This window comes from Caenorhabditis remanei, chromosome X (assembly GCF_010183535.1).
Source record: "Caenorhabditis remanei strain PX506 chromosome X, whole genome shotgun sequence".
Lineage (NCBI taxonomy): Eukaryota > Metazoa > Nematoda > Chromadorea > Rhabditida > Rhabditidae > Caenorhabditis > Caenorhabditis remanei.
In genome coordinates this window covers 15,289,114-15,303,568 of record NC_071333.1, presented here as the reverse complement: position 1 = coordinate 15,303,568, position 14,455 = coordinate 15,289,114, and the positions used below count along the sequence as shown (strand labels likewise).

The window sequence follows — 14,455 nt, the reverse complement described above, 5'->3', positions numbered from 1 at the left end:
AATTTTCTGATCTAAAATCGTAAAACAACATTCTATTTTCAGACGTTTCTTATCTACAAAGAAAAGTTTTGGAAGAAAGAAAAACATCACAACGATTGCTTGTGATGTTTTCTTTTTCTGTTAGATTCTGTCCGTACTATTGTCAATACCTTCTACACACCCCCTATTGTGATCAAATACAGTAAAGGGAGGAAACGAGAGAGAAGATAAGAAAAGAAAAACATCTGGGGGTGCCTCAGAAAGATGATTTGTCATATTGAAAAATGAAAACTAACGTCTGACTTTCTCCGTCTTCCTCCGTGGTCGTCTTGTCCCTTTTCTCATTTTCTTTATCTTTTCGTTCATTTTTTCGTGGTATTTGCCATTCCGTTCTATTCAGTGCCGCTGATGTGTTCGGCGCAAACTATGGACCTTTCAAACAACACCGCAATGAACAATTCAACGGTGTACTTTCACAATTACTACAACCGACGATCGTCATCTGGGAAGCTTGAGCTCTGCATGGTGAGTTTAGTCAAGCGACGTATTCTAGAAAACTTGTACTTTGGTTACAGAGTCCATCTTCGTCAAGCATTGGAAAGAGCCAGTCCCTTGAGGAGATACCTGACGTCAATCAACGTAGAAGACATCCATCACTAGGCTTCTTGGAGTGAGTTAGACACAAATTATGCGAATAGTGCAAGAAATTTGTTGTAATGTTGTGAGATCATGAGGTTCCTTGTCCAAATATCATTTATCCATGTTCCACGATTTTCGATCAGCGAAATGTTCAGGTTCAAACCGTCTAAAACGGTATCATTGATTTAATCCTTATCAACCATTTCTCAATTTCACACCTAATGATATCAAATCATCACCATTCTCTCTCATTGCAGATTTTCGAAGACGGCCAACTTCCGATCACGCCGCGACGCAGTCACTGCCTTCGACCCAATAGGTAAGAGAAGAAAAAGAGAAAAAATAACTCAACCCGTCAACCCCAATCAAACATCTAAGTAAGTGTATCAAAAAAACACTTTGATCGTAGTTCCGGCGCCTATCACACAACGGATGCCACGAATGATAGTCGGGTGATAGTCGATAAGTGAATACAAAAAAAGAAATCAGGAACCTGTTTTCAGTCGTCTTTCCTCTTCTTTTCAATCATTTTATCATGTCATTAATCATCCGAAAAGTTTATTTTTAGAGTTTCAACGAGTGATCGTAACAGTTCCGACAACCCCGACCGTGGAGAACACACAGAAGCGAAAGGGAGACGCACCAACTGATGTCGACGCCAGCAAGAAGTTGAAACACGGATAACATTGAACATTACTCTACTATAAATCACATTCTAACCTAAATATAAGTAATCATGATCCAATGAACCATCTATTACAAGAAATACAAAATATCAAAAGATCAGCAAGATTACTTTCATCATGTAGCCTTTTGTCACGTGACTAAAATTACTGTTAGGTCTTATAGAGAGAAAATTGTGGAGGTTGGATACTGTACTGAGAATACTAGGGAAACAAGATCAGAAAAAATTCAGGAGTTTCAATTCTACTGGATTTGCTGTAACTGCTCGTCAAGTTCCTATAGAATGACACTATTATTTGGTTTGTGGGCATTTTCCGCTTATTAGTGGTATTAGCATGTGAAGGACTAGTCCTAGGTTATCCGTACATCTACGTTCTAATCTTTCTCCTTCTCCTTCCCTCCGTTTCTCATTATACCAACAATCTCGACGGTCCTTTCTCTCTCCCATCGTCTACCAAAGTCTCTCCACTAATCGAGCCAGATTAGATAGGTGCCCCTCCCTCCTTCCACCCTAGCTCACTGCACTCCATTCTGCCTCCTCCCTTTACATTATATAAATAACATGAGAGATCCCTTCTCCAAACACCTGCGTAATGAGGTTCCTCGGTCCTCGTACTCTATGGATTACTGCTCGCCACAATCTGAATGATGACGTTTTGACTCACTATCTACGGATTGTATATGTTAGGTGCGCTTCGGCCCCGAAATCTCTCTCCCGGTGTGCAAAATCCTTGGCCTCATTGAAAACGTGTGACTAGTCACCTGTTTTGGAAATTGGCCTGTTTTGATCTATGAAAATGAATCGACACAAGTCAGGTACTTTGCAAATATAGAAAAATTATTGTCATGAAAACGTATTTTTTCCCTCTATGGCGCAGATATACAAACGCATCTCACATGAGATGAAAAAATGGAAACTGTCGTACAAATTTTTTGTACGGGATGTAAGATGTGAAATTTGATGTTTAGCAAATACATATGTTAAAAATATATCGGTATGGAACTAGAAGATAAGTTCCATTGAATATCTCTATCTTCAAAATGTAATAAACTTGATGTTCAAGCGGCTTCTATTAATAATAATAAAAACGAGTCTTATTATATCACTAGAGGTTTTGACGGTGAACTACCAAAGACCAATAATTTCAGGATTTTTTTTCAGAAATCCACTTGTTACTGTCGAATTGTATTTAGGCACAAAAAAAAACAAATTTCTCGAATTTTTAGCTTTTTCTGAAAACCACAATTTTGATGTTTTCAATTTTTATTGAATCTTATAAAGAACAATAAGTGAAGATTTTTTTTTGAACCGATTCACCGAGTTTTATTGAGTTCAACTTGAGTATCAAAAACAGAGATTCAGTTAGACAATTTGGAAAACTACTCATCAGACGTTCCGATGCTCAGCGGAGGCATCTTCCAGTCTATTTAAAAGGTTGGTAGCATTCCGCATGTTGAATTCTTTTCTCTGCCCGTTGAAGATGATACTCCCAGCGTTTCCTGTTGCGAAGTTGTTTATCAAGCTGACCGGAACTTGATCGACTCTGAACAGTTCGATGTTGTCGCTGGGGTGATTCGGCTTGACCCATCCTTTTCCATGTATCTGAATTTCTTTATGTTTTTTCATTATTCTAAAGTAAGTTCACTTGCCATGGTGCTGAAAGTGTGAGGGCTGTCCGTGTTCAAGTGTTGTCGGTACAGCGACGCCTCGGTTTGAAACAATTCTTCACTGCTCATGAAGTACTGAAATAGTTTTATGCTTCAAAAGCTATAGAATGTGTCATTAAATATCAAACCTGTGAACGTTTTGGAAATCTCGTTGTGTTCAGCATAAAGATTCCCGACACATGTCGTGACAAATCTTTCTTGAGTTGGTGATTGAAATGGATCGTTTCGCAGAATATCGGAAGATTTAGGTCAAGACAGTTTGCTGCGTTTTCATCCAAGTAAAGACGTCCTTCTCCGCCTTCTGAAATGAAAGAATACTAAATTCTGTTAACTAGAAATAAAGCGCACCAAATTTGAATCCACTGACAGCCACCGCCAGTTGTCGGAGTGAGGAGAAGTCCAGTTGGATTTCCATTTCGGCAAATTTTTGGGCTGATTCGCTGACGACTGTGGTGCGGAATTCTTGGATCCTGAAAAAGTTATTATTTTCTATTATAACAAAAAAACATGTTAACCTACACGTCGTCTATGGTGATTTCATCAATTACTTCTCCGAGTTCAAGCCGAGTTTTTACTTCTTGAATAAATCGTTTTGATTGGTTTCCAGTATTCCGATATTTCTTGGATAAATCTTTGCGGAAGACTAGTTTCATAGAATCGCAAAAGGATTCCACGTCTTCGGCGGTGGAGAATGGGATGACCTAATAATGAGATAATTTTCAGTTGGTTCACGGCAAAAAATGAAATGTGACATACCGGTTCGTCGTTTTGAAATTTTTGAAGATTCTCGAATATCTCTGCGGAATCTTGCTTTCCTTTCAATGTCAAAGTTATTTCAATGAAGGTAACCTTGACTAGAACATCGAGAAGTTTATCCTCGGCTTCCTTATAACTCAAATTTTCTATTTTCTGCAGCAAGTCTACAGACTTGAAGAACGTCTGCTCATGTTTCTCCTTATACGTTTTCCTAAAATTGATTGAAAATATTTTGAATGAACTGAGCCGTTCTTTGTAAAACTCACTTCCACATGTCCGGCGCGAAGTCTCCTTGAATTTCTGGCCATTCCTTCTTTAATTTGTCGAACATTTCTTTGTCGAACGCCATCCTTGTTCTGTGCAGAAGTCTGAAAATTAAATGAGTATTGTGCAATAAGTCACTAGTGGTCGGAGAAAGAGGGGAGCCGAAAATTTAGAAGAGGAGAATACTAAACTAGTCGATGTTTTATCTGCGTCTCTCCGGTTATCACAGCTTTTCCTATCAAGAGCACCACACGATGTAAAGAAGAGGGATAACGAATGTAAGCTTCGAGAAATGTTCTGGAATATAAATTTTCAGTCTAACTACTGTGAAAATATATTTGGATTGTGGAAGAGGTGAAACAACAAATATAAGGATAAGTATCAGAATTTGGTCTGCGGGAAAATCCGATTAATTGGATAATTAGATAAATCACGAATGCAGAATTAGACGTCGAGAAGATGATTGGTACCATTTTCCCTTAACATCTCCGTAACCAAACAGTAGGAAAACACTTATATTTCTCTTCCCGATATTTTCACAACTGGATATACGGATAATAGACTCTGGAATGCAACACAGCAGTTCTTGTTGAATAAACTACTTTACCGAGTAATAAAAGTCCATACAACAATGAAAATATTTTTATTAAGTTTATGGCGTAACCTTCATCTATGTCGTATGGCTGATAAGCCTAAAGAATATGATGTTTTTGAAAACTTCCTCAGTTGTTTCATTGCCGATATAATTTATTTGGTTATTTTGCTCTTGCAGCATCGCAAAAAAGTTAGTGTTCTCTGGTGTCAATTTATTAACTGGTTTTTCATAGATTTGCTTTTTGAATTTTTGGTTGTTATTAGTATTGAAAATATCTCAAATTAAATAGCAACCTGTCTAACAAACTTTATTCTGCAGCTAATATCAGAATATTAATTTATAAAACAGGTGTGTTTCTATCAGCTGAATTATAATAGAATTTTCGAGAAATATGACTGAAATAGCTCAATAATTGAAATTCATTGTGAAAAAAAATGTTCAGCAACAGACTTTGTCTTCTAATCTCTTATTGTTCAAAAATGTATTATAATTTAAATGACATGACTGTGATTCGTCCACTATTGTTATTGTTCAAAAACCATACGCAACCGCTTTTCTTGAAGGGTTTCTTCATACTCGCCGATTTATCATTTTGAGGTTTCAAAATATTGCACAAGTGCTCATCACAAAAAATCTATGTTTCCAAAAAACTATTCCTATTCAAAAAATAAATACTTTTACGAGTTTGTCAATTTCCCCTATCACTCCTCATACTGGTTTTCTCTCAACCTCAGCAAAATGACATTTTTCAGTTTTCGTTATCAATTGATTTTTTTCCCATTCATTCTCCAAAACAGTTGTGAAAGTTTGGTCAGCTGTCAGAATTCTTTAGTTTCGGTCGAGTTTCTTGCTGGTTTCTAAGCAACTGAAAATTTAATCATGGTTCTGTGACTCCGACACGTTTTTTCGCTCGTTTTCTCATATTTTTCTTATTTTTCTTACTTCTAACATCACATCACCTGCTTATTTTTCTCATTTCGGTGTTACTCAGACTACGATTCGCAGAATACAATGTGAAATGAGGAAATGAGTGAGCTGGTGACTATAGGAGTGTCTCATTGCTTTCATTTTACATTTAGTTCTGAGAGAATTCGCCTCATAAAATTTTATTGTGTATACTGGTTTCGAACAAGTATAATTTTCAATTCATTTCCTTTCAAAAAATCTTTGAAAAGGGGCTTCGCTGCACTTCTATCCATATTTCTTCCAAAATATCCTCAAGAAAACATCAATAATTTCTTCTCCGGGGAGGCCAACAAACGCGCTCAGTTGAGGAAAGGGCTGACGTGCAAACGCTGCGTGTCTTCTTTTCGTGTGCTATTTCCATCGGACACGCTGTTTGCTACCCACGTTAATATACTTCCTTCGTTCTCTCTTTTTTCTCTTATATGACTGTTTTCCAAATCGTTCGTTGTTGGCCAAGTCTCGCTGTCAGTCAGTTCATCGATTTTCTATTTTTTCGTTCATTTAGTCTTTGGTTTCTTGTTGTCACACTTTTCAATGTCTTCTTCGATTTCATAATACATTATTCTTTTACTTTTTTTTATAATTCCAGTACCGAAACCAACCAATTATGGCGGCCACTAGCAGCCATCTTCGTGAACCGGAAAGAGTGAGTTGAATACATTTTGTGTGCATTTTAATCGAAATTTTTAATAAAAATTTAATTTTTTCCTTTAATAAAAGCGCTTGTAGTACATATTAGTCAGAATGTTGTGATAAATAAATAAAACTTTTTTCAGGTCAACTTGCTCGCTGACCAAGATGACAGCGATAACGAGGATGAGGTTCATGTAAAGAGGTGAGTTTATTATGAGTTCATTTAGAATATTATACAATACTTTTACATTTTTTCTAGAAACCCACAAATGTGGCCGATGAACCTGGCCAACTCGTCCCATGCTGAAGCTGGACTCGTGGATTCCGATGGAATTCTTCCGGGCTGCGTCGGAAAGGCAAACCGAATGATCCGCATCGGTAAGATTTTGAGAAAACAGGAGCATTGCACTTTTCCTATTGTGGATGCACTATAAACCAATTTGTGGTAAACCAAACATCTTTCTGACTTTCAGCTTTTCTGCGCAAGGTACTCGGAATCGTGGGATTCCAGCTGCTTTTTACGATTGGAATTTGTGCGGCAATCTACCACATTCCAAACTCCAATTTGATCTTGAAAAATAAGTGAGTTTTGTATGAATGTGTATAGAAGAAACCCCGGGGATTAACACAAATATGTATTTTATTTACAAAAGCAGAAAAATACAATAAAATCGGAATGAGAGAACGGGAAGGATCATTGAAATCAGAAATCAGAATTTATTCTGGAACAGTAGTCAGATGGTTTGGCATTGGACTCGCGCGGTCGTCACGTCCATCATCGTGTCGCTCGACATCCGAGTCTCCAGTGTCAACGTCGTGCTTCACGGGGTCGCTCAGCAAGTAGTCCTCGACGATGGTTGCGAACTGCAAAAAACGCTCTGTTTACAACTTCAAAAAAGTTTATGAAAGTGTACAAACTAAAGGATTAGAAGGTACATATAAACAACAAACCTGATCAGCAGACAAGTGGCCGTTAGCAGAGACGTCGAGTTCACGGAAGACCTTCTCAGCGAGTTCGTCATCAAAGTCTCCGAACTCCTTGGCGATGTACTGTAAAGATTGGTCTTATATTGGAGCGTAGTTCTACCACTTATAACTGCTAACTCACCTTGAACTCGTTCTCTGTGATGATCCCATTACGATCTTGATCGAAAATCTCGAAGCACTCGCGGATGAGCTCCTCATTGGTAGACTTGACGATGTTCTGCGACTTCTTCATGCATGCACAGAACTCCTCGAAATCGATCTCTCCGTTTCCATCAGCATCAACCTGATTAACAAGTCTATGGTGGCAACAAGTCGTAGTTGAAACAATGGATGACTTTTTAGAGGATGATTTCTTGGAAGATTTCTTAGAAGATTTTTTCGACGACGAAGATTGGTTGGAACCCATATTCAACACGTTGAATAAGAATGAGAATGGGAATGAAATGAATAGTCGTATATCACAAAATATCACAGAAGGGGGTGGGACTAATCAGAAGAATGAAAGAGTTCAAGAATACGAAAGTTGTATTATTTTCCACGCTTGATTTATAGTTTTCAAGTCCTCATGACGTCCTACAAATTCCGAAATTTTCTCGGAACTGCGCGGAGCCCACGATTATACAAACGTAGTAGCGAGGAAATGAGTGAGGTGGGAGTGGGAAAAATGGAAATGTGCAAAAAACCGAAAATAGTGTTGGGAAATGTCATGGTGATAGTCAAAGTGACATGTGAAATGGTGCTCACCTCCTTTATGACGTTGTCAATCTCAGCCTTGTTCGCATGAAGTCCAATACTTATCATCGCCTGTTTGAGCTCTTCGTTACCAATGGCACCGGAACCGTCAGTGTCAAACATGTTGAACAGCTGACGGTACTCCTTGAGTTCCTTTCTGGAATGATCAGAATGAGTGGACGGAAGAGCTACCTTACCCACACTTGCGACGCACTGGGCCGGGTCGATTTTAGAGTTTTCACCGACTAGGTCCGGCACTGCCTGCTCGGGTTTCAGTACAAAACTGTGTATTTGCGACTATGTCTTTAAGTTTCGATAAAAAGTCGAACACATATAGGATTTTTGACTATTTCTAACAAGGGATGTCTTTGGAGACGTTTTCAAACAATTTATAAATTTGGTTATAGGTATTTGTGACTACAGGGGGCCCATTTCTGCAGCAGTCAACACCTGCTAAACGTCTCTCAAACCTTTCATTTGGATAAGCTTTTTCCAATGGTGTTCCAAATCGGCCGTATTTACGCGACCGCGCGGTTCAATTTGTGTTTGTCAGTGGTTTACCGGTGCTTGTACGTTGCAAAAATGAGAAAATCTTGCGTATACTACTTGTCGATCGGGAAGTCCATGTGAAAAAATTTGCCCATATGAAAAGTTTGGGAGCTTATAACTCTGCTCGCAGAGACATTTAGCAGGTTTTAATTGCAAAAATGGACTCCTCGTGGTCGAAAATACCTAAAACCAAATGTATTGATTAATTGTTTGAAATCCGCGAAAAAATAGGTACATTTTTTGAACCCTGCTCTGCAAACTTTTATTGACCCGACCCATTTGACACTAACCGTTCCAAGATTTCGCAACCACCTACGTTTAGGCCCGAAGATACTATATTAGTAGGCATCGCTTTTCTAACTACAAAAAAATGTTTAAAATTAGGCGTCGTTCTCCAATGTGTTTCCTTCCTCGATTAACTATGTATATGACACTTGTCTCATACCACAACTCACCTTGTATACTTCATTTGAATATCTTCTGGTTGACTCTGTTGCGAATGAATCGTTCCACGAGACGATGTTGATATTTTTCTGCCGGTCTGTGGCTTTTTTGTTTCCAACTGCCTTGCTACTCCAACTTTTGCTGATCGCATTTTTGTCTTTTTTCTTCTTCTTCTTCTTTTTCTTCTTCGTTTTCCTATTCCTCCGCCTTTTTGTTTTTTTTTTCTTCTTCGCTTCTGAGGAGCTCCTCTTTTTTTTTCCGGAAGAACGATGGGTGCACTGGCACACCACTGACTGGAATCCGTTAAACTTGGTAACGAGGAAACGAAAAGGGGTAAAATGCACGAGATTGATAGAAAAAAACAAGGAGTGGAGTGGAATTCCACATTCAAAAACATCATTAAACGACGGAGAGGTGTGTGTTGAAATCGGAATATGAAATGTGTTGGACTGGATGGGTTGGGTATTGAAAAAGACTCGAGAGAAAGTTTGAAATCGATAGGACAATAATAGTTATACATAGTTTTGATCTGGAAATATGGGCAAATCACAGATTAGTATGTTCTCTGAATTAGAAGCTTGAACGGTGATAATCTGTTTTTAAGTAAGGGGTTCAAGCGATATAGATTTTTTATACTCATATATTGCTGATCATGTTTTTACTGTAGAGCATAACTAATTTTAATCAGATGAAAAAGCTTCATGATAATTTAAAAATGGATGTCTAGGTATGATAGTCCACCTAGTAACCAACGACTCACAAGACTAAAAGTGGATCGCGTGTCATGGGATACCTCCTATCAACATTTTATCTTGCTCTATCCTGCTCCGCCTCATTTCTCATCTCTTAATATTTTCACCGGAAAAGAGGGATCGGACATGTGATAAATAACTGAATCAATCATTAATATTTATGATGATGATATTGATATCCGGTGCTCTAACCTCCTTCCTCTCAACGGGAAATCTCGAAATTGATGATTCTAGAACAAGAATTTCAACCGATATTGGAAAATAGTAAGATGAAAAAGAAACTGAAATAAAGTGGTGGGTGGTGTGACTTCCGGTAGAATACACTAACGTGATAATCCTAGGGGGAATAGGAAATGAGAAATATTGACAGCTCCTCACTAAAATCGTTTATTATTAACTAGAAATTATATTTTGGAGTAACTAATTTCCACTGAAAACTGTGAGTACCCGATATTTCTTCTAGCTTTAACCTTGAGACTGACTTTCGTATCAAGTGGAGTTTGAAACCTGGGGAAAACGAATTTCCGGGTTGAACCAGTGGAAACGCAAAAAACTGGTCCAAAAAATTTTTTCGAAGGACAGAAACTTCCGAAACTGGAGGAATTGTGCTCATCTGTCCCAAGTGCACACATCCACTATCTGATTAAGTTTAAGGGGGTGGAAATAGAAAATGAGGGGCAAAAAAGTGGAGGGAAGGAGGAGAACCCGATTAGCAAAAAGGACGACACCTCGTTCTCGGGTTTTTGGTTTTTTTACTATTCCCCCAACTACTCCAGAACCTTCTTCTAATGTAAACAAAACAAAAAAGCTGTGCGAAGTGGGAGAAATTGGTTGAAATAAATGAAAGAGAAAAAAGGAAGGGAAGGAAAGAACGCAAAGTGTATGGAGTCATTCAGGGTTGACACCCACCACTTCTTTTTTTCTTCTCTTTTCAATACTCCCTATTTCTTACATATGGCACCAATCGCCAGCGAATTAATTTGCCACAGAGAGCCAGAAGGTAAAAAGAGTGAAGGAGACAAAAGAGCAAACGAATCTTAACGAGTAGGGCAATGTTATTCTCTTGGAGGTCACTAATTCCGTGGAAATTGTACGGGCAGTCTGAGGATTACCCACTTGACGAATATTGATGTTTTCAGTGAGAAAAACCGTCATTCATTAACACTGATGATTGAGCATTTTGTTATTTTTGAAAACAATGCGTTTTGCATCGTAAAGAACTGAGATATGCATAAGAAAACAGGGTTTAGTCTCATTTTATCACTAATTGAGTATGAATTTCAATAATTTCTGAAATTCCCTCTTACGAAATTCCAACCAAATATATTCGGTTTCTCACGTTCGCCCCGATAGGAACTCATCGTTCAAGTCATGAATTATCCCAAAAAGAGAACATTCCAAGAAAGAGTATGAATGTCTCAAAAAATGTGAAACGTGTGATATAAAAAATCCATGAAAACCTGAGAAATGCGAAAGGAATACGTATTTCTTCCAAAATCTGTTTTTATACTCCTGGCGTAGCCCATAAAAGTGCTACAGTAAGACATTTTATGAGAGCACACCCACAGAAAAGCTACAGCTTATTAAGTGACGAATTGAGAAATCTACAACACGTTAAGTGACGAATTAAGTGACGAAAACCGTATAGTCATTCTATCCAACTAAAGGTCACTCTAAGTTTTTGCGGAATTTGAAATGATTGAGCTGAATAATAGATTGCGAAGGCACAATTCAAAATATGTACAAAAACAGCAGATTATGAATAAGGGAAATGAAAATTGAAACTTGAAACATGTGGGCATCCTGTTACCTCCCATAATAACTAATTCATGATGTTCCAAACATTGAAAACAACAAAACAATTCGTTTTCATTTTTCTTTTTTTTCAGTGCCTGGATCGTCTTCCCAAATCTGTTCGGCTCGATTGCTTTGATTATTGCACTCCATGTGTACGCAAGAGAAGTTCCACTCAACTATGTGCTCTTGGCTGCCTTCACCGCTGTCCAGGCGCTCACTATGGGATGTGTCGGTAAGTAAAACATATATAAGCGCTATCCTAGCAAAGATGGAAATCGAAAACTATTGGACTGTTTTGGCAAAGGATGGTCCCTAGCTCTAATTGAACGGTCCGTTGAGGATTTTAATGGTCCTTCCCTCAAAGTAGAAATTTTTTTACTAAAATCAATATTCTAATAGATGGTCTTTTTATAAAACTTTGAGGTTTTAACAAAACTCGTCGTATTTATGAATATTTTGAGTCCTAACTCTAGTCTGAGTAAAGTTTTCGAAATTTATTTTGGGGCTGGTCAAACCATTCTTTGAAAAACGCTTCGAGCTAGAGACCATTCTTTGCCGATACAGCCCAAAATTGTTAGTTTATCTAAAAAATGTATTTTCAGTCACTCTCTTCGAAGCCAAGGTTGTCCTCGAAGCCGCCGTGATCACTGGACTCGTCGTTGCCTCACTTTTTGCCTATACCCTTCAGAATAAGCATGACTTCTCTGTTGGATACGCTTGTATGGGATCCCTGTTGAGTGTTCTCCTCTGGGCTGGTATCTTCCAAGTGAGAAAAAAATTGGAAAAATATCCGAGAGAAAAACAAAAAATACGAACATTTTTGACGCGAGAAAACTTCTGGAAAACACAAATGAAGTAACTTTTCAAAAGTTACAATGATTGACAAAGTTCAAAGTCAGCTGACTAACCAATTAGGGTTCGAGTCCAGAAACTAATTGGAAAGTTTAGAAAAAATGCTATAATGAGTCAAACTAGGATGATCATTAACTTTTCCCTATTTAATTTTTCCCAGATCTTCTTCATGTCCCCGGCGGTCAACTTCGTCATCAACGTGTTCGGTGCTGGACTGTTCTGTGTCCTCCTTGTCATTGACTTGGATATGATCATGTACAGATTCAGTCCAGAAGACTATATCTGCGCATGTGTCGCTCTTTACTTGGATATTCTTAACTTGTTCATCAGAATCCTCCAAATTGTTGCCGAAGCTAACAAGTAAATGTCGGTTCGACTTCCTCTTTCGCTATCCTCGCTTTTCTTGTATACACCCGATTTCCCTTGCGCTCTATTGTAATTTTGACACCTTTTCCTTCCCAGCTTATTTCACCAAGGTTGTGATATATTGTGTAAATCAAAAATTACTACGAATCTTCATCTTCTGTAAATTTTTCATCAAAACAAGAGAGAATAAAATGTTAATTAAAAAAAAATTTTCAACCACTTATCTTTTCGACATATTACTCTGCCACTGATTTTTGAATAACATGTCAATGATCCCACACCAGTTGTCAAACAACGATTTGCGTCGAGTTGATTGATCGTTTCAATTGTTTGAAATTGAGTAACAACAGAAAAAGCAGGCGCATGTTTGAAAGATATTGGAAACAGAACAAAACGTTACTGGGGGGAAAATTGGAGGAGTGATCTTACTAGCAAATGATCCAGACGTATTTCGGAGATCTGGGTCGAACTGTATATCGAAGAAGTGCTGAGACCGCGCTCTTTTCAAAAATGTGTTCAAAGTTTGCAGAACGTTTTCGTGAAATAAGTTATTTAGGTTTTTGTGAGATCTCGGTACTAAAATTGGAAATTTTGAAGTCACGTAAATCATCCAAAAATGGATTCAGTGGTATTACTAAGAACCATAGTATGTTTTAGCGACGGGTCAGTCCTCAAAGAAGAAATCCTCAGATTTTCAACTAACCATGTAGGTCTTTTTTGGAATCCCGAAATACGTCCGATACATTCCTTAGTTAGTTGGGTGCTTTGAAAACTATGTTGTGAAACAGTTGACAAGTCTTTCGTTTGGTTTTGGCGTTTTAAAACAACTAATTCAGCATTAATGCGGCAGAATACATATTTAAATACTCATTTTTCTCAAATTGCAAAAGTTCAGTGGTCCCTACCAAGAGAAAATGTTTGCACCTGTCACTTTTGACATCAACACCCACGACAATCAAGAATATCTAGTAAATGATCAAAATCTTTGATGTCTTCCTCTTTATCTCTTTCTCACTCTTTTCCGTTTCATTTTTCTTCCCAATCCTTCCTCATTTTCTTTTCTTCTGCCAGTGGCAAGAACGAGTTAACAACTGTTGTTACTCTCTGACTCGGCGATGATTTCGCTGTGCATCTCTTCCATCGGCACAGTGTCTTATCCAGCAGTGAGGACCACTAATTCCGAACCCACATCCTCTGCGCCCTCAGTTATCCGTTTCGCATAGTTGTGGAGGGAAATCTATCCGGCTGGTGGTGTCGTTGGGGTGTGCTCCTCCTTCTTTTTCTTATTCTTTCCTTGTTGTTGAATTTGATTGTAGGACGATGCACATGTGTGGTCCATAATTGTTCGTCTATCTAGTTATGCGTATTTTGCTTTCCAAGTGCATTTTACTATAGTGGTCTCAACTTTTTTCAAATTCATATTGAAATTATGTTTTATATATTAAGAATTTCTATTGATCACATTAGTAATAGTATTGGAGATCCCACTGACGTGAAAACACAAACTTCCCCTCCCTCTCTGTGTTTTCTCCCACTCCACTCTACCCGTTCGCTGGAACTTTTGCTCTTTTGCCTTGCTTCTCACATTTAAATGGCCCTTGTATGTAGATCAGTATGAAACTCAATACTCTCCCCACCTGGCGTGGTTACCAGACCATCGTTTTCAATTTCATTTGCTCAACACCTTTCTCGGAGCGCATCATTTCCACGTCATCAGATGTTTCAGTTTAATGTCTAAGTAGATGTATGAATTGACCATTCATTTGGTTCAATTAGAACTTTAGAACCAAAA

At 38.1% G+C, this 14,455-nt stretch overlaps 5 protein-coding genes across 5 annotated transcripts; 3 read left to right on the top strand and 2 right to left on the bottom strand.

Annotated features, from left to right (window-relative positions):
- Positions 1-429: 429 nt before the first annotated feature.
- GCK72_025042 (uncharacterized protein) lies at positions 430-1,302 on the top strand (the record flags this gene model as incomplete). Its single annotated transcript, XM_003101074.2, has 4 exons — positions 430-504; positions 555-649; positions 876-937; positions 1,187-1,302. 4 exons carry the CDS (start codon positions 430-432, stop codon positions 1,300-1,302), a joined length of 348 nt encoding a protein of 115 aa, XP_003101122.2.
- A 1,424-nt stretch (positions 1,303-2,726) lies between these two features.
- GCK72_025041 (uncharacterized protein) lies at positions 2,727-4,075 on the bottom strand (the record flags this gene model as incomplete). Its single annotated transcript, XM_053736170.1, has 7 exons — positions 2,727-2,905; positions 2,949-3,045; positions 3,099-3,271; positions 3,319-3,440; positions 3,490-3,671; positions 3,727-3,937; positions 3,993-4,075. The coding sequence occupies 7 exons, from the start codon at positions 4,073-4,075 to the stop codon at positions 2,727-2,729; spliced, it is 1,047 nt and encodes a 348-aa protein (XP_053579736.1).
- A 2,083-nt stretch (positions 4,076-6,158) lies between these two features.
- Positions 6,159-6,770, top strand: GCK72_025040 (uncharacterized protein; the record flags this gene model as incomplete). Its single annotated transcript, XM_003101086.2, has 4 exons — positions 6,159-6,197; positions 6,328-6,386; positions 6,444-6,562; positions 6,658-6,770. 4 exons carry the CDS (start codon positions 6,159-6,161, stop codon positions 6,768-6,770), a joined length of 330 nt encoding a protein of 109 aa, XP_003101134.1.
- Positions 6,771-6,901: 131 nt separating this feature from the next.
- Positions 6,902-9,047, bottom strand: GCK72_025039 (uncharacterized protein; the record flags this gene model as incomplete). The annotated part of the gene is made up of 5 exons (XM_003101066.2): positions 6,902-7,048; positions 7,136-7,234; positions 7,293-7,454; positions 7,916-8,060; positions 8,908-9,047. The coding sequence occupies 5 exons, from the start codon at positions 9,045-9,047 to the stop codon at positions 6,902-6,904; spliced, it is 693 nt and encodes a 230-aa protein (XP_003101114.2).
- Positions 9,048-9,808: 761 nt separating this feature from the next.
- On the top strand, positions 9,809-12,661 carry GCK72_025038 (uncharacterized protein; the record flags this gene model as incomplete). Its single annotated transcript, XM_003101063.2, has 4 exons — positions 9,809-9,912; positions 11,538-11,677; positions 12,048-12,211; positions 12,458-12,661. The coding sequence occupies 4 exons, from the start codon at positions 9,809-9,811 to the stop codon at positions 12,659-12,661; spliced, it is 612 nt and encodes a 203-aa protein (XP_003101111.1).
- Between the last annotated feature and the right edge of the window lie 1,794 nt (positions 12,662-14,455).